Genomic DNA, 27,134 nt, shown 5'->3' on the forward strand with positions numbered 1-27,134 from the left:
TTCAGATGCTAGTGATACAGCAGATGAATCCCCCCATTCCCAACTCACCTCCAAACAGTTATGACTTCTAAGCCTGAGTATACAAAAAAATATTGTACTGATTTTGAGAAGATCTCAATTTGGACTGTGCAAGGAAATATCATCCCTCTGAGCTTCCTCAGTATAATGGAGGCAGCAGTAGGAACTGAGCCCCACAGCCTCCAATCCAGTTATGACCATGGGGGGCCTAGAAGTCACCCCTTTCTCCCTGGTACAGGTGGCTGTTCCCGGACCATCTGTCCTCCCCTGAGCCCTGGGAAGGGGGCCCACACAGCCAGCTTGGAGTCTGTGAAGCCGCTCTACACAATGGCCCTGGGTCTGCTGGTCAAGTACCCAGACTCCGCGCTGGGCCAGCTCCGCATCGAGAGCACACTGGATGGAAGCCGGCTGTACATCACAGGAAACGGTGTCCTCTTTCAGCACGTCAAGTGAGGCCCTCCTCAGGACATGCTGAGTCCCATCACACTCAGCTCTGCCCTTCCCTAGGAATAACCTGGGCCCTTCCCACCAGCCAGAGGGCAAGTGTGTCCTTGGGGCCAGCCCATCATTTTAGCCACTCCCACACCAGCACCACCACACTACCACCAGGTTAGGGCCTCAAAGGAGAGGGCTGGTGCTAAGGTACAAGGGTCGCTAAAGTTCAAAGGCTTCAGACCATTTCATATTTCTGTCCTTTGCAGTCCATTTCCCTGGTTCTAGCCCTGTGCTAGGTCTGAGGTGACCAGGCCACAGTCAAACCCTCAGGGAGCTGGGTACCTCCCCATGTAGACCCTCTGCAAAGCTCCTCCCTCCACTCTTGGGAGGCTTACTTGACACACAGAAAGGCCAGAGCCAGGGGTGAGCCCCTTAGAAGCAGGGCAGGGCAGGCTTCCCAGAGGTGTGATCCCTGGCCCTTGCTTTGTGGGATGAGCTCAAGTGTCCTCATTAGTGCAGGGGCAAGAATCCAATCCTGTTTTGTAGAAGGGCAAACTGAGGTGCAGAACGAAGGTAGAAGTGGGATTTCTGGAGCCCCTGGGAGAGGGTCCGCTGACCCTTAATGCTGTCTTTTCCCATATTGTTTTTGGGCTCTTTTAGCCCATAAAGTCCATTTCTCTCAGAGATGTCCACCCTGATGTCACAGAGGGCAAATACAGGTGCCTTGGGAGGGAGGGTTTGAAGAAGGGGGTTGATGTTCAGACCCCAGCCTTTTTCCAAGACTATGGCAGGCTGCAGCATGGTGACTGAGATGTCTTGGGCAGATGTGTATGGGGGCAAGAAGGGATTGTTTCCCTGGCCTGACCCTGGAACCTGAAACAGGACCTGGAGACATGAAATTAGTCAATTTAGAGGGCGTTGCTGAAATAAGTCAAGCTCAGCTCCAAAAATGTGACCAGGCTTACTTTCCTACAAGGTTAACCAGATTTCCGGTTAAAACTAGGAAACAATGTTAATGATGCCTGGTTTGAGCCAGTGTTGTGGCAAGGTATCCTAGGCATGGAAAGTTTACAGGCTTAACTCTCTTTGGGTGCAGTGCTGATGTTCTTCATAACAGGTCTTTCCTCTGGGCAGGAATTGGCTGGGGACTTGCCGGCTGCCCCTGACTGAGACCATTTCTGAAGTGTACGAGCTTTGTGCCTTCCTGGACAAGAGGGACATCACCTATGAGCCAATGAAAGTGGCTTTGAAAACTCATCTGGAGCCAAGGACTTTGGCACCCATGGATGTGCTCAGTAAATGAGAAAGCTTCTGGGTTTGAATGTAGCATCAGGGGAGTGTCAGGGGGGTTGGAAGGAATAGATGAAGTGGCCAAGAGGAAGAAGTGTAGATGGAAGAGGAGGGGAAAGCCAGGCCAATATTTTGAGTTTGTACGAAAGGGAAAATTTCATGTTAAGTGCTCCCTCCTCACCTCGAAGGCCACAATTGATCTCGAGCCGCAGACAGAGCTGTTACCCAGCCTGGGGCGATGCAGGACCCTCAGGGCAGGCCTGCCTTGACTCTGGGAGTTGACATGCTATGCTTCTCACAACCACACAGGGAGGAGGCTCTTCTGATAAACGGAGCTGTCCCTGGGTCCATTTAACATCCGAAGAAGAGTTTCAGAAAAGAAAACTCGTTCAAGTTACACAGTGGTCAAGCTAATGTTGTTTTCACCAGCTGCCTGTAATTTCTTACTAGCAAAAATTTAGGGGGCAAAGTTTAAGCTGTATTACTATCACTTAGCAACATTCAACATTTATTGAGTACTGGCCATATACCAGGACAGGAGTAGACATTAGTGGTGTAGAAGTAAGCAACACAGACTTAGTCCCTGTCTTCCTGGAGTTCACGGTCTAGTTCTATACATCTTATCTCTTGGTTGTATAATCTAGTTATATACCCTTCATTCATTCTAGAGCTCATTAGGAACTGCTTCCTAAACATCAGAACAAGGCCTACATACAGTCATCCCCAGGAAAAGGGTCATGGTTTTCATCCTCCCAGCATACAGCCCCCATTCTCCACACATGCCTAGAGGCTTGGTCTCATAAAAATGACAGGGGTTTGATGAGAGTTGGCTCCAGGACATTTGCCAATCCATGAACACAAATATACAAAGGGAGACTCCTAGCTTCAGTCTGAGTGGCCCCATGAAAAGCCACACACCCAGCCGAAACCAGAGGCAGTTGGCATTGTAGATTGACAGGGTCATCAGCCCAGCTTTCCTGAGAGAGGAGGGTTAGGTAAAGAGGGGCAGTGCCCTTGCCTGCCTCACCACCCAAAAAACGATATGGTGAGCAGCAGGCAAGGTCAATGTCAGGGATTTCTGATGCTTCTCAGAGTAGGCAACACAATATAACTAAGGAAGATATTGAGAGTTAACTTGAAATACACTACTGACCAAAGGGCCCTACCTGCTTTCCCTTCTGGCCACATGACAGTGTGTTCTATTTCCTTGATTCCCATAGATGAGTCGACAGCAGAGATCACTGTGTATTCCCCAAAACAGATCATCAAAGTATATGTTGGAAGCCACTGGTATGCAACCACCCTGCAGACACTGCTGAAGGTATTGCTAGCCCCGGCCACCCTGATCCCCCTCTGGCTTCACCACCTGAGCTGCTCTGGGGGCCATCACCTGGCCCTTACACAGCTTCCAGCACCTGCTTAGAACAAGGGCTTTCTCCTGACTCCATTGCCCAAAGTGCTCTTAACAGAGCAGAAGTGAGCCAGGTGTGGTAGCTCATGCCTGTAATCCCAACACTTTGGGAGGCTGAGGCAGGTGGATCACTTGAGGTCAGGAGTTCAAGACCAGCCTGGTCAACATGGTGAAACCCCGTCTCTACTAAAAATACATAAATTAGCTGGGTGTGGTGGCACATGACTGTAATCCCAGCTACATGGAAGACTGAGACTCTACTGTAGTTGAACCCAGGAGATGGAGGTTGCAGAAAGCCGAGATCGCGCCACTACACTCCAGCCTAGGTGACAGAGTGTGACGGCCGGGCGCGGTGGCTCAAGCCTGTAATCCCAGCACTTTGGGAGGCCGAGGCGGGTGGATCACAAGGTCAAGAGATCGAGACCATCCTGGTCAACATGGTGAAACCCCGTCTCTACTAAAAATATAAAAAAAAAAAATTAGCTGGGCATGGTGGCACATGCCTGTAATCCCAGCTACTCAGGAGGCTGAGGCAGGAGAATTGCCTGAACCCAGGAGGCGGAGGTTGCGGTGAGCCGAGATCGCGCCATTGCACTCCAGCCTGGGTAACAAGAGCGAAACTCTGTCTCAAAAAAAAAAAAAAAAAAAAAAAAAAAAAAAAAAAAACAGAACACAAGTGGACCGAGTAGCCTGCTGGGAAGCCCCTCCGGAGTTTGGGAAGGCCCTCTGGAGTCTGAGTAGGGAGGGGGCCAGCTCTGAGAGGCCTGAACTGAGAATGAGGTACATTGAGAGGATGGTCTAGGGGCCATAAAAAGTTGAAGCAGGGATGATGTGCTTCTCCCTGGATGCTCTGCTCCCCACCATGGTTCCCTATGACTGACTGACAGGGAGATGGAAATCCCAAAGCCTCTGGTCTAGTGTAATTGGGAAAGGGAGTGAGAGAAGACTGACCTGCCTCTTACTAAAGACCTAGCCTCTGAGACTGAGTCTGGTGTCCAACCCCCTCCAGTATCCAGAACTGCTGTCCAACCCTCAGAGGGTGTACTGGATCACATATGGACAAACCCTGCTCATCCACGGGGACGGCCAGATGTTCCGACACATTCTCAACTTCCTGAGACTTGGCAAACTATTTTTACCATCTGAATTTAAGTAAGTGAAGCAAGAACACGGTAGGATGAAATCATGAAGGCTCTCCCTTAGCAACAAAGGAGACCTGAGTCGCAGCCTTCAGGGAGGAGGTTATATTATTTCCATCGTGGGAGCTGTTGGCGGTGGCAGCTCCAGGAGCTCATGCCCGCTCCCGCACTCTCACTCTAGCTGTCCAGCCGGATATCTCCTTGTCGTTTGCAGGGAATGGCCCCTCTTTTGCCAGGAGGTGGAAGAATACCACATTCCATCCCTCTCAGAAGCCCTTGCACAATGTGAAGCATACAAGTAAGGAAACTTTATCACGACTCCATGTTTAGAATTTGGGTCTTTACATTCCTCTCAAAATCCTGTCCTAAGCCCACTTTCTAAAGGATTCTGTTCTCCCTGAGGTTGAGGGAGTGAAGCAGGCCCATGATTGGCCAGTGACCTAAGCAAAACCCTTTAAGATCACCTCCTTCCCGGCTGTCTAGCATTAACTCCCAGCTAAAGGGCAGACCTGACCAACTGGCTGATGGCCTGATGGAAGCCTCTGCTCACTAACCAAACCCTCTGGGTTTCTACAGGTCATGGACTCAGGAGAAAGAATCTGAAAATGAAGAAGCTTTTCCCATCAGGAGGCTGCACGTGGTGACAGAAGGGCCAGGGTCACTGGTGGAGTTCAGTAGAGACACTAAAGAAGTAAGCCCCAGCCTCCTCTGGTTGGTGTTTTCCTGAAAAACCACTACCACCGGGCTCAGGGTGGAGCAGGGCAGGCTCAGCTACTGAGGGGTACAGCAAAACAAGAGCAGGGCCTACATGGGTTCTTAGGACAGGACGTGGCTTCTGAACCTTGAAGGAGGCACAGGAACTTACTGGCCACTTGTGGCCTGGGATGCTAATTGTATCTCTTGTTGGAGTGACAGGCCACTGAGCTGGCACCACCCCCACTCAGCCTGAGCAAAGTTCAAATGGGTGACCCCTGTTGGGGATGAGATTATTCGGAGAGAGCAAGTGGAGTCTTAGAGGCCCAGCTTATTTGATCTTGGGTAAGGCATTGATATCCATGCCCAACATATCGAGAGTTACTGTGCCCCTCCCTCCCCAGACCACAGCCTACATGCCTGGGGACTTCCAAGACTGCAGTGATAGGACTCCATGGAAAAAGGCTAAGGAAAACTTGGCTGGGTCCAACCAGATGGAGGAGGCTGAGCAGTACACCCGGCCCATCCAGGTGTCCCTATGCCGAAATGCCAAGAGGGCAGGCAACCCCAGCACATACTCACACTGTCCTGGCTTGTATACCAATCCTGGACACTGGGGGAGACACCCTGAGAGCCCTACCAAGAAGAAATGCACCACAATCAACCTCACACAGAAATCTGAAACCAAAGACACTCCCGCTACTCCCATGCAAAAACTCATCTCCCTGGTGAGAGAATGGGACATGGTCAATTGCAAACAGTGGGAATTCCAGCCACTGACAGCCTCCCAGAGCAGCCCCTTGGAGGAGGCCACCCTGCAGCTCCCCTTGGGAAGCAAGGCTACTTCCCAGCCCAGCACCTCAGCTGCCTGGAAAGCCCATTCCACAGCCTCAGAGAGGGATCCAGGACCACAGGCAGGGGCTGGAGCTGGAACGAAAGACAAGAGGCCAGAGCCAACCTTTAAGTCATACTTCCCCCCAAAAAGAGCTGGTACCCTGAAGGACTGGAGCAAGCAGAGGCCCAAGGAGAGAGGTGAGTCCTGTCCCACCTTGACCTAAGTCTTATTCATAAGAGAAGGCAAACTCGTTGGCCAAGATGGCAGAGCAAGTTAGTGACAAAGGAGGACTAGAGCCCCCCACTCACCAATGCTATCTCTGTGCCAGGCAGCACAGAAATGACTGGCACACTGGCATGGTTGGAGGGGCCAGGAGAATACATATGGTGAAGGGATGAATGCTGTGGGAAGGGGGCACCTATGAAGTAGAAGCACAAAAAAGGCTGAGGGCTGGGGAGTCAGCAGGGGAAGGAAGAAGTCCAGGGTGTTTGGAAGCACAGGGCATGGGTCTAGCTGGAGGACAGGGCTTCCCATGCAGACATGATAAAAGATGAGGCTGAAGACAGAAGTCTTCAGGGCTGGCCTTGTGGGCAGATTCAGGACATGGTACTTCATTCTGCCCAGGATGGGAGTGAGCAGCCTCTGAAAGATTTTAAACAAGAGCACAGGGTCAGGTGTGCCAATCAGAAAGTTTGCTCCAGGAGCAGAGGAAATGCAGCAGGAGGCCGGGCATGGTGGCTTAAGCCTGTAATCCCAGCACTTTGGGAGGCCGAGGTGGGCGGATCACAAGATCAAGAGATCAAGACCATCCTTGCCAACATGGTGAAACCCTGTCTCTACTAAAAATGCAAAAAAAAAAATCAGCTGGGCATGGTGACGCACACCTGTAGTCCTAGCTACTCGGGTGGCTGAGGCAGGGGAATTGCTTGAACCCCTGAGGTGGAGATTGCAGTGAGCTGAGATCACGCCACTGCACTACAGCTTGCGTGACAGTGTGAGACTCCATCTCAAAAAAAAAAAAAAGAAAGAAAGAAAGAAAGAAAGAAAGAAAGGCAGCAGGAGCTAGGTTTGGAAGCCACCTGGAGTTCTTTTTAGGCTGAGGAAGCAGGTTAGGCACCTAGGGGAGGGAAGGAGGGATGGGCCAAGGAGGAGCCAGGTTTCTAGCTTGTGTGACTGCAAGGGGTTGGTGGGTCCTTACTTAGGTGGGGGTAAGAGAAAGAGCAGAGCTTGGGGAAGGGCACATACTGAGCATGAAATGCCAAGGAACATCCACGTGAAGCCCAGGAGACAGCAGGGGCTACAGGGACTGAGCTGGAGAGAGAGCATGTGTGGCCAGCAAAGGAGAGGTAGCCAGGGAAGGGTGCTGAGAACCGCTGTACCAGGCTGTTGCCTCTGCTCCCTCAAAGCCCTGCCTGTGGTATTCTGTCACCTTCCCTATTAGTGGCTACAATCCTGCATGGAGGGTCCTTCTTGGACTCTGTGAGCTCTAAGTTGGTCTGTCAAGCTTGGGGTGAAAAATGTCCACTCTTTGGAAATGCATCAAAGGCTGGTCCCAAAAGCTCTGAACTTACACTTTTATAAACATTTCCAGCCCTCAGCTGGGTTACTGTCAGCCCCATTTGATACCAGACTTCATTCAACAGAGGAATTTGGAGTTTTTTGGAGTCCCAAAATTTTCAGGATTTGGCTTGCAGTGATGCCAGGGCAATGAAGAGAGGAAAGGCCAGGACAGGTCCCTGCCAGCCCAGGGTGTCGCTTCTGAAAAACTGGAGATGGCAGTTGTTGCAAGGCTGGGGTGACTAATTGTACTGGCCTGTCACCAGAGGTCCCCTCCCTGCTTGGGCTCTGAGGTGGCTTAAGGAGAGCCCCTGCTTATGTAGATTTCATGGTAATTGAAGAAAGTAATTTAAAAAGCCTAGATGTGGTGACTCACACCTGTAATCCCAGCACTTGAGGCCAACGCAGGCAGATCACCTGAGGTCAGGAGTTCGTGACCAGCCTGACCAACATGGAGAGACCCCGTCTCTACTAAAAACACAAAAAGTTAGCTGAGTGTGGTGGCGAGCACCTGTAATCCCAGCTACTTGGGAGGCTGAGGCAGGTAAATCACTTGAACCTGGAAGGCAGAGGTTGCAGTGAGCCAAGATCATACCACTGCACTCCAGCCTGGGCAATAAGAGCAAAACTCCATCTCAAAAAAAAAAAAAAAAAAAAAAAAAAAACTTTTTTAAAAAAAAGGAGAGCTCCCTCCCTACATTGTTTTCACAGAAAGCCCTGCCCCTGAGCATCCTCTGACTGATGCTAGTGAGAGAGACAGCCCAGGGGTCATCCTCAAAGTGACTCACCCCCCAGTGGTGGGCAGCGATGGCTTCTGCATGTTCTTTGAGGACAGCATCATCTACACCACGCAGGTGGACAACCTCAGACACACACCACCCACAGCCAGCCCCCAGCCCCAAGGTAAGGCTCTGGAGCCAGGCCCAGCCCTGAGCCTCCTCATGAGGATGCCTGAGCCCCTCCCAGGGTACTTGAGGCAGAGAGTGTCCCCTGGAAGCCCTACCCTTCTCCCCTCCTCATGCTGTCTCTAAGGCCCTAGCGGTTGACAGATGTAGCCACAACCACTTTCCTTCCCCCACAGAAGTCACTTTCCTGAGTTTCTCTCTGTCCTGGGAAGAGATGTTTTATGCACAGAAATGTCACTGCTTCCTGGCTGACATCATCCTGGATTCCATCAGGCAAAAGGACCCCAAAGCCATCACAGCCAAGGTGGTCTCCCTGGCCAACCGGCTGTGGGTATGTGTGATAGGCCCCAGCCCCTGGGGCACCCTGTACCTTCTCCACCTCTTCCCCTGCCCCACAATAAGTGATGCAAGGCAAGAGGAAGTAAGCCAAGATGGGGGTAAGGAGAAGAGGCCAGGGGCAGAAGAGTGGTGGGACAGGCAGGGATGGGCAAGCAGAGCAGCTGCACCTGGACCAAGCCTTGGCCAAAAGGCAGATTTGCAGTGACAGTGCTTGCCCCACACCCCTGTGGCTCTGTAGGCCCAAGGAAGTCCCTGCTCTGCTCTTCTGAGAGGCTAGGAGCTGCCCCAGCCCTGCCTCACTGTGGGCTCTCCTGGCAGACCCTGCACATCAGCCCCAAGCAGTTTGTGGTGGATTTGCTGGCCATCACTGGCTTCAAGGACGACCGGCACACCCAGGAGCGTCTGTACAGCTGGGTGGAGGTGAGGGCCACTTGCAATCCCCACAGAATCAACCAACCCTGTGGATGCCTCAGATGTGCGTGTCTTGCTGCACCAGGGCTGGGCCAGCACTTCTCAGAAGGCTAGACAGGCAGCTTAGGCCACTGCTCCAAGGGAGGGAGAAACTGGATGAAATTAACCAATCCAGAGTAGTCAAAAACCAGTATTCAGGCCACTGGTTTTTATAGTTTTCCTCCAGTGATACCAACTGTGCCTTCATCACTAACAACCCTGGTCACACTTAGGGACACATATCATATGAGCCCAAGCCTTAACTCATATGGGAGTGAGACGTTTTCAACCAGTGATACCAACTTCACCTATCTGGCCATGATGTCACCATTTGTGTACATTACTTCCATATTTAAACTACTTTTAAGCATTCTTTACAAGAAAAAGAAAATGTTTAGTAAGGGAAAGCAATGATCAAGGTTCTTTTTTCCCTTTTCTGATTCCTTAATCCAATTTTAACACTGAGGTGGAAACAATTTAGGCAGATTCTCACTGATCTGACACTTCTATAATCAAGGGCATTACTGTAACACCTTTCACCATAAGCACACTAGTATCCAGTTACCATTAGGCATCCGGCTTTTATGTGGTTTGTAAAGGTGAGGTCAGCATGTAGGGCTAGAATGTGGAAAACCAGTAGCAGGAAACATGTTTTCAACCCCCCAGTCATTCGCTCAGTTCTCTGATAACCATTTCTGCCTCTACACTGTGACATGCCCTTGGGCAGAGCTGAGCCCTAAAGCAACAAAAGTCCCCAACAGCCAGGCTTGCCCTGTCCCTGCCCCATAGGAGAACCTACCCACATGGAGCTAGAGTAAGCAACTGGCCAGGAAATCAGAGGTAAAACTGGCTTTTCCTTCCAGCTTACACTGCCCTTCGCCAGGAAATACAGCCGCTGCATGGACCTGCTCATCCAGAGGGGCCTTTCTAGGTCTGTATCGTACTCCATCCTGGGAAAGTACCTACAAGAGGACTAGGGTGCCCAGAGATGCAGGTCCTCATGCCCCACCCGCCAAGGCTCATTTTAAATGGACATTGCCCCAGAATGCATGTGCCCACCAAAGGGTGCATATCAGTCTACTTTTTATTATAAAGAAATAAAAGAGTAAATCACATGTCAAAGAACTAGACTCATTCTCTGAGACACCAAAAGCCTAACAACCAGTGAGATAATTTTAGACAACTCTATTCAAAGTTATTCAAAAGGCATCAAGTCAAAATAATGAAACTGCCCCAGGAAAAAGGGCTGGGCCTGACGGCCAAGAGGGACAAGCATCAGGGCACAGTAGAGGTGGATCTTCCCCTATGGGAGGTGAGCTCGTTCTGAAGGCCAGGGATTGGGGAGCAGCTGCTAGGAGCCCACCTGTGTTCCTCCTGAGGGATGGGGGTAGCCTAGTTACTGCCCAGAGGCACATGGTCCCCCACCAGCCTGCAGCATGGAAACACCTTATTCTAACCTATTCTTAACCCACAACTGGGATGGAAGCTGGGGACAGAAGGGATCTGTCCCCAGCTCTTCAGGCTCTACAACCAGACTACCCTAGAGAGACCTCATGCCAGTTTGTCCAATGGCCACAGACATCAGAAAGGGTAGTCAATAGGGCTGCACACAGGCTGGAGGTAGCCCAGGTGTCAGCCACACCTTGGTCACAGCAGATCCAGAGAGGTAATGTTCCTTGGAGCTGCAGGCTGCTCGATCCACTGCTTGTCCAGTCCTGGGCTCAGACCTGCAAAACCAGGTCAGGCATGAATGCCTGCTTCCCTAGCTCTGAGCCCAGGGGCTCTCTGGGGAATGGCTCTGGCCCACCCACCCCCAGCTCTACCCAAAGTAAAGGCCTAGCCTGGGCTGGGGAGCAGCTGGTCACAGTCACAGGCCCTGCCTGGGCTAGGGGAGGGCTGGTGGGTATAGGGCAAATGGCACTCACATAGGATAAGTCCTCGATGCCCCTACCCAGGGCCTGCCCTGACACACAGCTGCTGTCAGAGCCACTGGAGCCACTGGCTGACAGGCATTGGGATGAGACCTCTGAGTCCTCAGGAGCTAGGAAGAGAGACTAGGTGAGCTGTCAGCACGAGGCCCCAAATCCCAAGCCATGCCCTCCTGCCTCTGGCTAAGCCCAGACATACTCAAAGAGGGCAGGCTGCCCAGCTCCACCTCGGCCTCCAGTGGTGCTTCCTCCGGGAAGTTGGGGGGATACAGAGGACATCGGAGACCCAGAAGAGCTGGGTCTCTGTGCAGGTGCAGGTTGAGGGACCCCAGAACAGAGCAAGAGGCAGGGTCTCCAGGAAGGGAGTTTGAGGCCCCCAGGTAGAGGCTGTCAGAGTCAAACGGGGCCACAGCAATGGAGGCCCGAGAGCGAACTTCTGAGTAAGAGAGAGGGTCAGGCTGGGACAGGCCAGAGCCCAGCCTGGCCCCAGATCCTGAGGAAAGCAGGGGCCAGCACTGTTTGAGGGCCACAGCTTTCCAATCCCCACTCCCACCCCCACCCCCTGTAGCCTGCCTGCTACCTCGGCACTTCAGGACATAGTTGATGGTGCGGTCATTGATAGCTTCCTCACTGGGGGCAATGTCTCGGAAGGCCTTGTTCCCCACACCCATGGACACCATCTCAGCCATGCGCACCTCTGGGTGGAGAGTGGGCATAAGTGGGACACTTCTGGACATAAGCCTGTCCTTGGGCCTCTATCTACCACCTCCCAAATAGGTCTTTCCTATACACCCACATCCAACACATTAACTGTCCTGTGAGTTGAGCCTTTCTAATGTCAGGTGCTCCTCCCAACAATCCTGTGGGGCAGGTGCCATATTCCCCTTTCAGAGATGAGGCCCCTGGCCGGGCACAGTGACTCACACCTATAATCATGGCACTTTGGGAGGTCAAGATGGGAGGACTGTTTGAGCCCAGGAGTTTGAGATCAGTCTGAGCAATAGAGTGAGACCTCATCTCTACGAAAATGTTTTTTTAATTAGCTAGGCATAGTGATGCATGCTTGCAGTCTCAGCTACTCGAGGGGCTTAGGTGGGAGAATTGCTTGTGCTCAGGAGGCAGAGGCTGCAATGAGGAGAGATTATGCCACTGCACTCCAGCCTGGGTGACACAGCAAGACCATCTCCAAAAATAAAAAAAGACAGAGAGAGAGAGAGAGAGAGACAGAGACAGAGACAGAGACAGAGAGACAGAGAGAGAGCCATAAAGCCCTGATACTCAGAGAAGTTCATGTTGTGTCCAAAGTCAGAGGCAGTAACAGCAAAGCTGCCTGGCTTTGAATTCCTTTCTCCTGCACTGGTGGCTGCAACTGGGCCTCCTCCCAGCTTTCCAAGCTTTACCAGGTCCCTGGGCTCCTGTGGGTCAATGTAAGCTCTCCAGCGAGGGGAGTGTGGGGTGAAGGAAAGGCAGGGACCCACCCTTGTTGTGGACAGCCTGCCTCCAGAGCAAGGAGGAGATGTCAGCCGTCCAGGCTTGCTTGATGGCCAAGCTGGAGGCCTGTAGGACAAAGGTGTCCCTGGCCTTCTGGCGGCGGAACCAGATCTCGAAGCGCAGGTTGCTGTCCCCACAGCACTCAGTGAGACCAAGGTCTGCCATCTGTGGCCAGCAGGGAGAGAGGGGCTTGGTAAGGCATGGGGTAGGAAAACAAGTGCTGGGGCCCAGGGTGGGCAGACCTACCTTGAAGGAGCACTTGTAGGCAAATGTGTCTACGCCTGTGGGCCCGTGGCGAGGCTTGCTAAAGAGCAGCAGCTCCTCGAAGAGGAAGATGCGGCGAACAGACTTGTGGCGCCCAGTGCGCACCACAAACTCATCCTGTCGCACCAACTGACCCTGTTCCTTGAGGTTAACCTGCAGAGTTGGGGGCCAGTGGGTGCCGGGCCTCTTTTGCTCTTTTTCCACACCCACCACCTTGCCCACCAAGGCCTGGGATGACTCACATCACAGCCCTGGATGGCGTCCATGGCTAGCAGGTCATTGCCGTGTCGCAGCTGGAAATGCACGAGGCTCTGGGCCTCCTGCAGTGCGCTGAGCTCCCGCGTGGGACCCCCACAGGCCCGTGCCAGTTCCTGCAGCAGCAGGGCGTACTTGCCCATGCGTTGGATGGGCTTTAGCAAGTAGGAGGCCAGGTCCAGGTGGTCCCCCAGTGCTTGCTGCTTGTCCTGTGGCCAGGTGGGAGGCCACTGAGTGGTTTGGGAGCATTCCCCACATCCCTTCCTCCTCCTAGTCTCAGGCTCACCTACCTTGAAGAAGGTGTGCCCATAGCTGGACATCAGGGCATCAGAGCGAGGCTTATTCTTGCTGTAGAGCGCATACATCCCAAACTGCACCCTCTACAAGGACACGTGGCTCAGCCCCAGTGCAAAGGGGCCAGCTCCCTAAGGCTGGCACAGGCTACACCACCCTCAGCCTGAGAGGACCAAGATGCCAGTAGATGGCTCCTGGGGAGGCCTCTCCCTACAGATCCGATCTGCCCTGCTTTGAACAAAGGGGTGATCTGGCAAGAACAGTACTGTGCAGAGGAGATGTGCCCACAGGCCCCCGAGGAAGAAGCCCCTCACCCTCAGACTGAGCCCCTGCCTTCAGCTCTGCTCCTCCCATGGCTCTAAGAGCTCACTTCACCTGGGACCATCCTGCTTATTACACTCAGACATTTCCTTGGCAAGCCCCCTTCCTCCAAACAACCTTGCATTTGTGCTCTTTCCTTTGGGTAGGACACTCACTCCAGCTCCTCCCTGATTCCTCAGCTTAAACATCAGCCCCTCAAAGGCTTCCTCTAGTGCCAAGTATCCTGGCATTGTACTCAGGCCCTCTAAAGTGGAGCCCCTGCCCCGCCAGTAAGCATCTATCCTGCTTATTTTCCTCTTAGCCCCAACCATAATCTACAAATGTCTTTTTCACTTCCATGTCTCCTCTACTGAACCAAGGGCACCCTCAGGTGCAAGATCTTGCCAGTCTTGCTCATAGCTGTACCCAGCATGGCGACTGGCACCAAGCATGTGCCCAGAAACAACTTAGGGAGTGTGGCAAAACAAGCTGGGACCACGTGGCCTGTCGGGCTTACATGGCGCAGGAAGGCATAGGCCACTCGTGGTGGGTGCCGGGTGCAAGCCTCCAGCTCACGCAGGAAGAAGTGGCAGTGGAAGTCCCGCAGCTTCTCCAGGTTGCCAAAGAGGTGGGTACGCTGGCCGCGGAGGCCCTGGGGCACATCGGGGCGATCCAGCTCAGGGAAATAGTGCTCCATTGTGTACTCTAGGGCCCGGACATACTCTCGCTCTGTGGCCACCATCTCTGCCAGCACCAACTGCAGCCTACCAGGTATGGGGAGTCAGGACTCGAGACATCTCCCCTCCACTGCCCTCCTGCCCTGCCCACTACCCGCACCTGTTGGGGTTCCTGGGGTCAGAGTTGCCTGGTGGAGGCACAGTAGGGGATGCCTGGGACTGGGCACCTTCTCCAGCCTCTGGTCTGTGGCAGGCACCAATAGCGGCTGCGTGGTGGCGGTGGCGGGCAGGTTCACTGAGACTCTGCCCCAGATTTCGATCAAAGCTGTAGGCCTTCCTCAGGGGAGAGTGGGCAGGTGCACTGGGGACCTGGCTGACACCCAGGCTAGCGGTGCTGCCCACCAGTGGTAGCTTCAGTGCAGCCTCGAGCTTTTGGTCCAGGGCCAGCCAGGTGTCCTGGCACCGTGCCCAGGCCCAGCGGCACTCCTGGCGGATGGTCTCTGAGCCTAGCCCTGTGGCCAGAGCCCACATCTTTCGGAAATGGGAGGGAGGCAAGTCAGGGTGCCTGGTCCAATGCAGCTGCAGCCGCTGCAACACTACCCCTGGGCGCTCCTGCTCCAGCTCTGCCAACACCTGCTGCCCCTCCTCAGCCCACGTCAAGGCCTGCAACACCGGGGCCAGACAAGCATTAGAGGGGGATTCCCGCCAAGCAAGCTGGGCACTCTGCTCCTCTACCCACTCCCAATCCCCACAGGATGCTGACCAGGACCCAGCCCCAGCAGTTGGATTTTAGGGTCAGACTGAAGGCAAAGGAAGAGATTGCTCACTATACTCAGGAGACACTCAGGCTGTGCTAAGGCTGGGGCTACCACCCCTCCAGCTACAGGTATCACTTGGAGCCGGGGAGACTCTCACCCACCTCCCTGAAGAGCTGAAACAGCCTCTCAGCATCTGCCAGCCGCTGGCACCGCCTGGCCAAAGCCCTAGAGAATTCAGTCAGCTGGGCTCGCAGGGCCAGAAAGCGTGCCCCAGGGGGGGCCAGTTCAGCTGCCTCCCAGCCAGCCAGTGGCTGCAGAAACTTCTCTCCTTGCCTGACCTGCTCCTGCAAAGACAGAGACTAGGCTCAGCCAGCTCAGGCCTGGCAGTCCAGCCAAGTCCACCCAGATCCTTCCTGCTGACATATCCACATGTCCCCATCAAGTCTGTCCTGTGGTGGAAGATCTCTCCTTATCTCCCCACTCCCCACCCACATCCACTCCCCTTCTCTACAGCCAAAGTCCCTAGAGAAATTGTCTATCCTCACCATCCCGTCTTGCCCTCCATGCCAGCCCTCTCCAGCTCCACTTTGCCATCCCCAGTGCTTCCCTGGCCTCACTGACTCCACCTCTTGGCGCTATTCAGCCTCTCTCTGCTAGACTCCTGTTGCTCCTGATTCTCCTCACTCTTTTCCAGTGGCTCCTCCTGCTCCCCTTTTCCCTCATCTAGGCCACTAAACACTGGGGATCCTGGGGACAGTGCACTCACTCTCCCAGGCACTCTTGTGTGACCAACTTCAAACGTCATCCAAACACCCCCATACCAAGTGATCCTCCCCATCCAGACCTCTCCTCTGAGCTCCAGGCCCAAGACCCAAGAGCCCTTCTCTCATCCCTCACAGCCATCTCAGGAGCACACCCAAGACTGGACTCATGAATGCTCCTCCCCCAATGATCTCATCTCCTAGTCTGTCAGGAACAACACCCATTCATCCTTGCAACATCCCTGTCCCTTACCCTCCCATATGGGTCCACAGAAAATCCCACCAACTTCTCCAACCCATCTTCCCTGCCACTATCCTGGCTGAAGAAGGCACTGTTGCCCACCTGGACTACTGCAATTGCCTCTTCACTGCACTCCCCATGCCCCCTGTCTACTCGGAAACTAAGGCAATCTTCTTAGAATACAGATCTGATTATGTGGCCCTCCTGACTAAACTTTACACTGACAGCTACAGGGCCAAGTGATGTGACCACTGGCCAGGCTTGTCGCACTGCATCTTCCCCCACCCACTCTCCCTCCCTCTCTGCTCTGCATTTCAACCTCACTGGCCTTATGGTTCCTCAGGCATACCACCTTCCCTCCTGCCACAGGACATTTGCACATGCTGTCCTCCCAGTCTGGAATGTGTCCCAATCCTCAACCCTCTTCTCCCTAGTTGACCCCAACTTATCTTTCAACTCCTAGCTCAAAAGTCACCCCCAAAAAAGTTATCCTGACAGCCTTTACGGGTAAAGTCTTGGTTATAACCTCAGGCAGAATCACTTGCACTGATTCTCTCCAGAGATCTTGCCTGGGTTTGCAGTCACATATATGACTGTGATTAATTCCAACTGATAACCTCTGTGGGACTATAAGGTCCAAGAGAGTAAGGGATTGAATTGCCTTCATGCATTTCTGCATTCCTAGTTCCTGCCATTGTGTCCCAATACCTGTGGCATAAACAAGTGACCACACATACCTGGGCAACCTGGTACAGCTCCCGAAAAGGGCCTTGGGCCTGGAGCATCATGTCCAGTGAGGGTTCCCCAGGCTCCTCCAGTGCTGGCCAGCCCACCTGCTGAAGCCACACTTCAATCTGTGGAGGGGCACAAACAGGGAAAGGTGAAGACAGCTGCTATGGGTGGGGTGGCACACATCTAAGATCAGGGACAGGGCCCACTCTGGGCAAGTAGTTCCAACCTGGTGCAGTCCACCCTCCTGGGTCGCCAGTGTTTGGACCAACTCCAGGGCCTGTATTCGCTGGTTGCTCTGCAGGGTCAGTTGGTGCAGCAATCCATCCACATGGTCATATAGCTCATCAGCCTTGTCCACTGCCATCCTGGAGTAGGGTACACTGTCTTAGACCCCCTACCTTCCACCGCTTCACCCTGTCCTGGCAACCACAGTCCTGCCTGGTTCCGAGCTAGCCAGATGAGTCCTGGCCTAGAATATGGTAGGCTGGGGCAGGATCTGGGGGCTGGGCTTGCACACACCTGTAGTCTGGGCTCAGGGTCACCTCTGGGACCTCCTGCTTCAGCCATGTCAGCTCCCGGCCCCCCTGGCATTGTAGCCATGCCAGCTGTGGCGAGTCTAGCACCTGCTGCATCAGGACCTCTGTCTGCTGTAGCAGCTGACTGACCTCCTGTGATTGAGGGCAATAAGCAGTGGAGGTGGCCATGGGAGAGAATGAGGGAGACAGAAAGCATTCACGGAAGGACTGGGAGGGGACACTCACCCCAGGTTCCACGGGCTTGGGCACAGCCTTCATACTTTCAATGGCCCCCTGGAGCAGGACACAAGCTGCCTGACAGTTCTGCAGTAGGGCTTCCAGCCGCTGTAAGCAGGGGCAGGCATGACCAGAGCAGCATGCAGTGTTGATCCCAGACTTCCTGGGTTCCAGGTCACTGCAACCGGCTTTGTCCTGTTCAAGCTAACCCCAGAGAGGTTCCTCCACAATCCCAATTTGCCAATATAACTGCCCCCACACCCTGCCCAGTGCACTGACCCTCCGGAAATCCAGCCAGGCCTGATGGCAGTAAGGCAGGTCTCCTCCTAGCCAAGTGGGCAGCCCCGCCATTGGGATGTGGGTCAGCAGGCTCTGATGACAAGGCAGCTGCTCCAGCTATTGAAGATGAAGGTGTTGTGACCCAGGCCTATGGGGAGGCACCCCCACCTCCACCCCTAGTCAACTGGGCTCAGTACCTGCAGCCCAGAAGGCACCTCCTCCAGCAGCATGCTTCCCACTAGCAGCACCTGGTGCACAGCCCCTGGGGCTGCTTCCTGCAAGGAACCTGAGCTCAGCCCTATCCCCACCTCTACAGAAAAGGGTGCGGTGGCTCATGCCTGTAATTCCAGCACTTTGGGAGGCAAGGTGGGCAGATCACCTGAGTTCAGGAGTTCAAGACCAGCCTGGCCAACATGGTGAAACCCCTTCTCTACCAAAAATACAAAAATTAGCCAGGTGTGGTGGTGGGCGCCTGTAATCCCAGCTACTTGGGAGGCAGGAAGATCACTTGAACCTGGGAGGTGGAGGTTCCAGTGAGCTGAGATTGTGCCATTGCACTCCAGCCTGGGCGACAGAGCAAAATTCTGTCACAAAAGAAAAGAAAAGGAATGAGAGGAGCTATAATCCAGTACTCACTTGCAGCTGGCTGAGCCCAAAGAAGAGGGAAGAACTTGGGGAACAAATTCGAGCATCTATTAGCACCGTCAGTCCCAGGGCCTGGACTTCAGGCCTAAAGGGGTGAGCTTCAGTTCAGTACCTGACTCCCAGGCCTCACAGCTGACTCAGGCTCAGTCTCCCAATCCCCTCCCTCAAACCTGGGGATGCTTCGCAGGTAGAGTAGGAGACGGATGAGTTCCTGGCTGCTGCACTCGGGCTGAAGCCAGGCTGGACTGTGGGCACACAGAAGCAGCACTGCTCGACCTTTCACATCCCGAGTCCCTGTGGGGAGGAGGCAGTGAACTCCCGCGCTGTTGGGCCACCTCACCTCCACCGCCTCTAGGGCCTCCCGGCTACCTGGCAAGGTGGCCATGCCACTGGCCAGCAGCTCCCAGCAGAGGTCTTGGACCAGGAGGCAGTCAGCAGGCTTAGGGAGGCTGGATCCACTAGGGGCTTGGGAAGGGAAATGACTTGGTTCTGCCTTGGGCCATCTATCTAAAGACCCCTCCTTGGACCTGGGCTTCAGCCTCAGTAGAGTCAGAGACCTCCAAGGTCTTGACACTCATCTCCAGGCATCCCCATTCCTTTCCCAGACTTCCCTAGCCCAGCCTCCCTTACCTGCCTCCAGCAGCTTTGACGATGTCTCTGATAAAGGGTCTCCAAGACCCACAGGATCACTGTCCAATCCCCCAGGGCTCAAGCCAGATGGCATCGCCCTGCTTGGATCTGGGTCCCCTACCAACCCTACCCCTGGGCTGTCACTCTCACCCTGTGCCAAGCTGAGGTGGGAGGACATGGGGCATAGGAGGCTCTCCACTCCAGAGGGGCCTGGCCCTTCTGAGAGGACTGAGGAGCTTTCTACTATGCCCCTCTGGGCATCCCCTGATCCATCTGCAGCCGGGGGTAATTGAAGCTCCCTGGACAAGCGGCTGCCCTGTAGCCCCTCATCCTGGGCTGCCCCCGCTGATGGTCTTGGAGGACCTGGGTCCTTAATGTGCATCTGGGAAGCAGATTCCTCCTCTTCCCAGGCATCCCTCAAACTGCACACAGCAAACCTCCAGTCGGTGGCATGGCCCTGGGAGTCTGGGGACTCATCCCCATCCTCCAGGGACCTTTGCATTACGCCCTCCTAAAGGTGGGCCTGCTGGGGGCAAGTGGGAAAGGCGTCGGCCTCGGTGTGAACCGGGCTGAAGACAGTCGAGTGGGACTCTGCAGGCAAAAGGCACTGGGCCGCAGGAGGTGCCAGTCTTGGTGCCAGAGCACAGAAACTGCAGTTCAGGCCTGAGGAGAGGGAAGAACGTTAGAGGTGTCCCTCTCAGCAGGTCCTCCGTCGCACGCCCATGAGTCTCTGCCCCGTGTGTTCCCACGCTCAGCGTCCTCACGGCCACGCTATGCAGGCCCACGCCCGTCGGGGCGGCCCCACCACAGCACCACGCTGCCTCGCGTTCGCGCTCCCGCTGGCCTCGCGAAGAGGCCCTGGCGCGCGCCCCCCCTCGCCCACTGGCGACACTCACGCCCCCGGGCCGCGCCGCGAGGCACCGCGAAGCCGGGGAGACTTCGAACCGACCGCGGCTTCGACGGCGGGTACAGCACTGCCGCGCGGCGTCACGTGACACCGCCTCCCGGCCGCTGGGGTGGGAAAGCAGGGCCGCCGGGAATCAACGCCGCACCGCCCCCTGGGGGCCGGAGGACGGAGCCACAGCCCGCGCAGGTCCCGACGGGGCACAGCCCGCTGAGCCGCGAAGCCGAGGTGCGGGCCCCGCAGCAACCCCCGCCCGCCGCGGTCTTCCCCACGGGCCAGGACGGCCTCCAGCCCCGCCCCGGCGCACCCCTGGGCCCCGCAGACCGCGCGCCCCACCCACGGCGTCGCTGTGCGCGGGTCCGGGCAGCGACCAACGGCCGGCAGCTCCACGGTGCCCACTCCCCCGGCCTGGCGAGGACGCTGGAAGCGCTGTCCCACCGGGAAGGCCGCGGGGGTGCGTGCGGGTGAGTGCGCGGGGGTCGCCGTGGGGCGAGCCGGGGCGGGGGCTCCCAGAGGCTTCCGCCGGCTGAAAGAGCCCAGGAGAGGGGAACGCCTTCTGTGTGGGGAAGCGGGGCGCTGCCTCAGCTTGGGCACCCAGAGACAGGTCGCTTGATCCCACGCAGGATGGGGCTGCCGTCGGGGTGGGAGTGAGACCAATGGGTGGAGCTGACCCAGGCCTGCGAGAGCCCACCAGACCCTCCCCCGCTTTGTCATCCCTGGCACCGCCTTACCACCTTCTCCACAAAGACCAGTCCAGGAGACCGGTGCTGAGGTGGGGTCCTGGAGCCAGAGCCCCCAGCCCAGGCCTGGATTCTCCACTTACCTGCTGGGGGCACTCCAGGAACTCTGCTCGTTGAGCCTCACCCTCCTCACCTGTAAAAACGAAAGGTCATTTTTCTCCTGGGGTTGCCATGCGGACTAGGGAAGGCCCCCTGTGTTATACGTCCACCCACTGCCAGCTTTCAGGCTGTGTTGGTGCCCTGCCCCCCATTTCACCCCCAGTCAGGGGATCCTGAACTGATGTAAGTCACTTGGGTAGCTGTGCGATTTGAGGTCCCTTTGGGGCATGTGGGCTTGGCCTGACACTCCCCAGAATTTGTGGGAAGATTGTGGGAAGGTCAGCTCTGTGACCAGAAGGCCCTGAAACCCAGAGTGTGCCCAGGCCATGGCCCCTGAGGAGAAGGGGTACTGGGTGTAACGGCTTCCCTGGTTCTAAGCCCTCTTTCTTGAACCTGGGCATTACAGCAGGCAAATTGGGACCAACAGCAATCTCCCCCAGCCCAGCCCACCCCACAGAGTCTAGACTTTCAGGCAGCTACCAAGGAGCCTTCTTGATGAGCAGGTCAGGCTGCCAGAGGAGAGGCTTGGAGTTGTCCTGCTCCATCCCTAACTCCCAGCCAGACCTCTCTTCCCACCCTCCTGGCTTCAGGAAGCATCATCTAACCTTGGCTCCCTCCCCAGCTCTGTCCCAGGGCCACCCCCACTGAGTCACTGCCTTCTGCTCCTTCCCTCCCCTTCTGCCCACTGGCACCCACCAGCCAGGCCCCCTAAGAGCCCCGGGGAGAGGGCCTGCTGGCAGGCACACATACCCTTGTGAAAGCCAGAGGCAAACAAGAACCTCAAGCTACAGGCTACAGCTGACCCTGACACCCTGAGCACAGCTGGCAGATTCAGGGGAGGTATAGCCACACTGAGATAGAGGCAGGGCTAGGCCCTGGTTTCTCCACTCCGCAGAGAATGTGCATTGTAAGCTTCATGGAAACAGAGACTGTGTGTTATCCACTTCTGTACTTCCAGCATCCAGCACAGGGCCTGGCACAGAATAAATGCTTTGGGGTATCTGACACTGGTCACACTACCCCTGCCTTCCTGAGGCTCCACATCTGTGTATCAGATGGAAACCAGAGTCACATATGGAGACAGATTCAGAGACTCAGCCTGAAAGGAGACAGAAGAGGCAGAGAGCTACAGGATGCATGGCCCAGGATGGCAAAGGTACAGATAGAAATGGGGACACACTGAGGACTAGTGGGGAATATTGGGAAGCTGGGCCTGCAGCCAGCCTGGGGTGGCTGACCACAGAAGGCTTTGTGGGCTGAGCTTGCAGGACTGAGCAGTGATTCATGGGGCCCGTCTCTGTGGCTCTCCTGGCAGCAGAATTAACTCACAGCAGCCTTTTCCACTGAGATCATAAAATGAGAATGGGCCTCCCTCCCCTGACCCTTCCCCAACTCTCCCTCAGCCTCCCATTTCTTGCCAACATGACTCAATCAAAAATAAAATGGGCCAGGCACAGTGGGTCATGCCACAAAATCCCAGCATTTTGGAAGGCCAAGGAGGGCAGATTACCTGAGGTTGGGAGTTCCAGACTAGCTTGGCCAACATGGCAAAACACCATTTCTACTAAAAATACAAAAATTAGCCAGATATGGTGGCACACACCTGTAATCCCAGCTACTCAGGAGGCTGAAGCAAGAAAATTACATGAACCCAGGAGGTGGAGGTTGCAGTGAGCTGAGATCATGCCACTGCACTCCAGCCTGAGCTACAGAATGAGACTCTGTCTCATAAATAAATAAATAAATAAATAAAAATGGGGGGAGGGTTCTGGGCCTCAGTGGGCCTAGTGACAACAGACCCACAGTCATTCGCCTTACACATCCCTCTTCAGTGTGACCCCAAATACTCAGGGCAACAAATACCTCAGAACTTCCAGACCTCTCTTGCCTTTGGCCTAAATAAACTCCAAACTCCTTGGTATGGCATTCAAGGCCATTTAGAGGCATCACAGCCTTCCCATCTACCTCCCAAACTGGCCTGGAAAACAAATCTGATTACTACTCTAGTCTCACACAGGCTTCTCTTCCTGAAGGCCTATGTCCAACTTCCCTAATCAAAATCCTTCCTCCTTTGAGGCCTGGGCGCAGCACCTCCTTCATGAAGCCTTCCCCAGCCAAATTCTCTCAGCTCAGGCCATCCTGCCCAGTCACATGGCAAGGACCCATGGATGAATGCTTGATGCACTTCCTCTCCTGTGTCCAAGACACCTGCCTGCCTCCCTGTCAAACCCACCATGTTCATCTATCCCCACACTGCAACCTCCACCTCCCAGGTTCAAGTGATTCTCCTGCCTCAGTCTCCCAAGCACCGGGGATTATAGGCGTGCACCATCATGCCTAGCTAATTTTTGTATTTTTAGTAGAGATGGTGTTTCAGCATGTTGGCCAGGCTGATCTCAAGCTCCTGACCTCAAGGGATCCATCTGCCTCAGCCTCCCAAAGTGCTGGTATTACAGGCATGAGCCACTGTGACCAGCCTGACAGATGACATTTATGATCCCTTACCTTGAGCCAGGCCCTGTGTAGATTCTTCCCATTAAATTTTATCATTTAATCTTGACAGCAGCCTTACGAAGTGAATATGATTATCTCATTTGAAAGATGAGGACACTGAGGCTCAGAGAGAGCATGTAACACACCCGGCATGACACTGGTAAGTGACAGCTGGGGCTGTTGACTCTAAACTGTTGACTACGGCCGGGCATGGTGGCTCATGCCTGTAATCCCAGTGCTTTGGGAGGCCAAGAGGTAGATCGCCTGAGGTCAGAAGTTCGAGACCAGCCTGGCCAACATGGCAAAACCTCCATCTCTAGTTAAAAATATAAAAAATTGAGTCCAGGCGTGGTGGCTCACACCTGTAATCCAAGCACTTTGGAGGCCACGGCAGGTGGATCACCTAAAGTCAGGAGTTCAAGACTAGCCTGACCAACATGGTGAAACCCTGTCTATAAAAAATAAAAAAGTTTCGGCCAGGCACAGTGGCTCACACCTATAATCCCAGCACTTTGGGAGGCCCAGGCAGGTGGATCACTAGGTCAAGAGATTGAGACCGTCCATGTCAACATGGTGAAACCCCGTCTCTACTGAAAATACAAAAAAATTAGCTGGGCATGGTGGTGTACGCCTGTAGTCCTAGCTACTCGGGAGGCTGAGGCAGGAGAATTGCTTGAACCCAGGAGGTGGAGGTTTCAGTAAGCCGAGATCGTGCCATTGCACTCCAGCCTGGGTAACAAGAGCAAAACTCTGTCTCAAAAAAAATAAAAAAATTATCCAGGCATGGTGGCGGGCACCTGTAATCCCAGCTACTTGGGAGGCTGAAGCAGGTGAATTGCTTGAACCTGGGAGGCAGAGGTTACAGTGAGCTAAGATCATGCCATTGCACTCCAGCCTGAGTGACAGAATGAGACTCTGTCTCAAAATAAATAAATAAATAAATAAGCTGTTCACTACTGGTTAACTACTAGGCCTTATCACTGTAGACCATCAACAACCTGAGGGCAAAGCCCAAGTCGTTCTTCCTTCTCATCGCACCTTACCTGCCCATAACGCGGAAAAAGTAAAGGTAAGTTAGCTAAACATATAACCTTCCAAGTGTGTCAAAAGTCCTTCAGATCCAAAGAGCTAGAAAGTAGGTTAGTTATTACCTAGGGCTGAGGAGGGCCGGGGATGAGAACTGACTGCTAATGAGTACAGGGTTTTTGGGGGAGATAATAAAAATGTTCTAAACTTAGATTGCGGTAAGGGCTGCACAATCCTCTAATTATATTAAAAACACTGAACTGTACACTTTCAATGGGTGAATTTTTATGGTATGTGACTTATATCTCAGATATATAAATATTTTTTAATTTAATTTTTTTTTTAATTTTGAGATGGAGTCTTGTTCTGTCGCCCAGGCTAGAGTGCAGTGGTGCGATCTCGGCTCACTGCAGCCTCTGCCTCCCGGGTTCAAGCGATTCTTAGGCCTCAGCCTCCTGAGTAGCTGGGACTAAAGCCGTGCATTACCACACCCAGCTAATTTTTTTGATTTTTGATAGAGACAGGGTCTTGCTATATTGCCCAGGCTAATCTTGAACCCCTGGCCTCAATCGAACCACCTGCCTTGGCCTCTAAAACTGCTGGGATTACAGGTATGAGCCATTGTGCTCAGCTCTCAAATCTTTTTTTTTTTTTTTTTGGTGGAGGGTTGGAATCTCTCTCTCTCTGCTTCCCAGGCTGGAGTGCAGTGGCATGATCTCAGCTCACTACAACCTCCACCTCCCAGGTCCAGCCATTCTCCTGCCTCAGCCACCAGAGTAACTGGGATTACAGGCGAGTGCCACCATGCCCAGCTAATTTTTGTTATTTTTAGTAGAGATGGGGTTTCACCATGTTGGCAAGGCTGGTTTTGTACTCCTGACCTTAAGTGATCTGCCCACCTTGGCCGCCCATAGTGCTGGGATTATAGGCATGAGCCACATCCCTGGGCCAAATTTCTTTTTTTTTTTTTTTCAGACAGAATTTTACTCTTGTTGCCCAGCTGGACTGCAATGGTGTGATCTCAGCTCACTGCAACCTCCAACTCCTAGGTTCAAGTGATTCTTCTGCCTCAGCCTCCCAAGTAGCTGGGATTACCAGTGCGCGCCACCATGCTGAGCTAATTTTTTTTTTTTTTTTTTTTTGTATTTTTAGTAGAGATGGGGTTTCACCATGTTGGCCAGGATGGTCTCAATCTTCTGATTTCATGATCTGCCCGCCTCCAGCCTCCCAAAGTGCTGGGATTATAGGTGAGAGCCCCTGTGCCCAGCCCAGTTTTTTTTTTTAAGTCCTTCAGATACCAGGGGAATTGGATTTGGGGACTACTGTTATCTAGGGATTTCAATTCTTGTTTCTGGACCCCATACTATCTGATTTACATAATAAACACTCATGGCCAGGTGAGGTGGCTCACACCTGTAATTCCAACACTTGAGGTGGCCAAAGAATGAGGATTGTTTGAGGTCAGGAGTTCAAAAACAGCCTGGGCAACATAGTGAGACCCTATCTCTAGAAAAAAAAAATATATATACCAGGTGTGGTGGCTCACACCTATAATCCCAGCACTTTGGGAAGCTGAGGCAGGCAGATCACTTGAGGTCAGGAGTTTGAGACCAGCCTGGCCAACATGGTGAAATCCCATCTCTACTGAAAATACAAAAAATTAGCCAGGCATGGTGGCATGTGCCTGTAGTCCCAGCTACTCAGGAGACTGAGGCATGACAATTGCTTGAACCCAGGAGACAGAGGTTGCAGTGAGCTGAGATCATGCCACTGCGCTCTAGCCTGGGTGACAGAATGAGATCCTGTTTCTAAAAATAAATAAATATAAGGGCCGGGCGCGGTGGCTCAAGCCTGTAATCCCAGCACTTTGGGAGGCCGAGGCGGGTGGATCACGAGGTCAAGAGATCGAGACCATCCTGGTCAACATGGTGAAACCCCGTCTCTACTAAAAATACAAAAAAATTAGCTGGGCATGGTGGCACGTGCCTGTAATCCCAGCTACTCGGGAGGCTGAGGCAGGAGAATTGCCTGAACCCAGGAGGCGGAGGTTGCGGTGAGCCGAGATCGCGCCATTGCACTCCAGCCTGGGTAACAGGAGCAAAACTCCGTCTCAAAAAAATAAATAAATAAAAATAAATAAATAAATAAATAAATAAATAAATAAAGTAAAAACAAAAGTTTAAAAATTAGCCGGGCATGGTGGTACACACCTGTAGTCCTAGCTACTTGGGAGACTGCATTAAGAATATTCTTTGAGCCCAGGGATGCAGTGATCTATGATTGTGCCACTGCACTCCAGCCTGGGTGATAGAACAAAATCTTGTCTCCAAAAATAATTAAACACTCCAGGTAACCAAATCCCTTGAGCCCTTGAGATTGCCCTCCCACCTGTCATGTGCAAAAGGCCACTTCTGTTCATGTGTCCTATACCTGAGTCCAGGTTTTCAAGAAATGCTCATCTGGTCCTAGGTGTGTGATGGCTGCATCAGGGCAGCTTGGCACCGGACCTCTGGGGTCTTTCCCTGCTAGCCTTTCTTATTTTGTAGACTTCTAGTTCTGTGATTCCGTGCCAAAATAGTGATCCTCTTGACCACCACTGCAGGCCCCCTGCTAAGAGGACAATATTGGAAAGGTATGGGGGATGCATGACAGGGGACCAGAGGATGAACAGTTCTGCCTAGGATTCCCCTCCATTCTCAATCCTTGGGGCAGGAAGTTGGGTTTTCATCTCCTTCACCAGATGCCCCTGTTGCCCCCACCCTAAGAACCGCCTGATACATGGACACAAGACAC

General features: G+C 53.7%; 2 protein-coding genes across 3 annotated transcripts in view; one reads left to right on the plus strand and one right to left on the minus strand.

Moving 5' to 3' along the window:
- KCTD19 (potassium channel tetramerization domain containing 19) overlaps positions 1-10,187 on the plus strand; it is a 34,284-nt gene extending 24,097 nt beyond the window's left edge. Inside the window, exons 6-16 of the mRNA XM_003936295.4 lie at positions 257-467; positions 1,588-1,748; positions 2,964-3,064; positions 4,164-4,306; positions 4,508-4,591; positions 4,870-4,984; positions 5,391-6,018; positions 8,090-8,281; positions 8,460-8,614; positions 8,941-9,042; positions 9,936-10,187. Of these exons, the coding sequence (XP_003936344.1) occupies positions 257-467; positions 1,588-1,748; positions 2,964-3,064; positions 4,164-4,306; positions 4,508-4,591; positions 4,870-4,984; positions 5,391-6,018; positions 8,090-8,281; positions 8,460-8,614; positions 8,941-9,042; positions 9,936-10,049 (2,006 nt within the window). The 3' untranslated portion in view covers positions 10,050-10,187. The remainder of the gene's footprint in view (positions 1-256; positions 468-1,587; positions 1,749-2,963; positions 3,065-4,163; positions 4,307-4,507; positions 4,592-4,869; positions 4,985-5,390; positions 6,019-8,089; positions 8,282-8,459; positions 8,615-8,940; positions 9,043-9,935) is intronic.
- Positions 10,141-20,929, minus strand: PLEKHG4 (pleckstrin homology and RhoGEF domain containing G4). 2 transcript variants are annotated; one of them, XM_074401932.1, is made up of 22 exons: positions 20,807-20,929; positions 19,080-19,742; positions 18,819-18,914; positions 18,620-18,743; positions 18,441-18,534; positions 18,002-18,079; positions 17,805-17,921; positions 17,535-17,633; positions 17,293-17,441; positions 17,000-17,138; positions 16,779-16,895; positions 15,201-15,383; positions 14,442-14,944; positions 14,122-14,368; positions 13,301-13,390; positions 12,998-13,219; positions 12,738-12,908; positions 12,479-12,656; positions 11,581-11,697; positions 11,200-11,436; positions 10,998-11,113; positions 10,141-10,799 (listed from the first exon to the last, which is right to left on the minus strand). In XM_074401932.1, exons 2-22 carry the CDS (start codon positions 19,579-19,581, stop codon positions 10,794-10,796), a joined length of 3,585 nt encoding a protein of 1,194 aa, XP_074258033.1. In that variant the 5' UTR covers positions 19,582-19,742; positions 20,807-20,929; the 3' UTR covers positions 10,141-10,793. The 2 variants fall into 2 exon arrangements, with proteins under 2 accessions (XP_074258033.1, XP_010345080.2); XM_010346778.3 differs by lacking the exon at positions 20,807-20,929 and adding an exon at positions 19,976-20,070.
- Between the last annotated feature and the right edge of the window lie 6,205 nt (positions 20,930-27,134).

Source organism: Saimiri boliviensis, chromosome 1 (genome assembly GCF_048565385.1).
Source record: "Saimiri boliviensis isolate mSaiBol1 chromosome 1, mSaiBol1.pri, whole genome shotgun sequence".
NCBI classification, from domain to species: Eukaryota; Metazoa; Chordata; class Mammalia; order Primates; family Cebidae; genus Saimiri; species Saimiri boliviensis.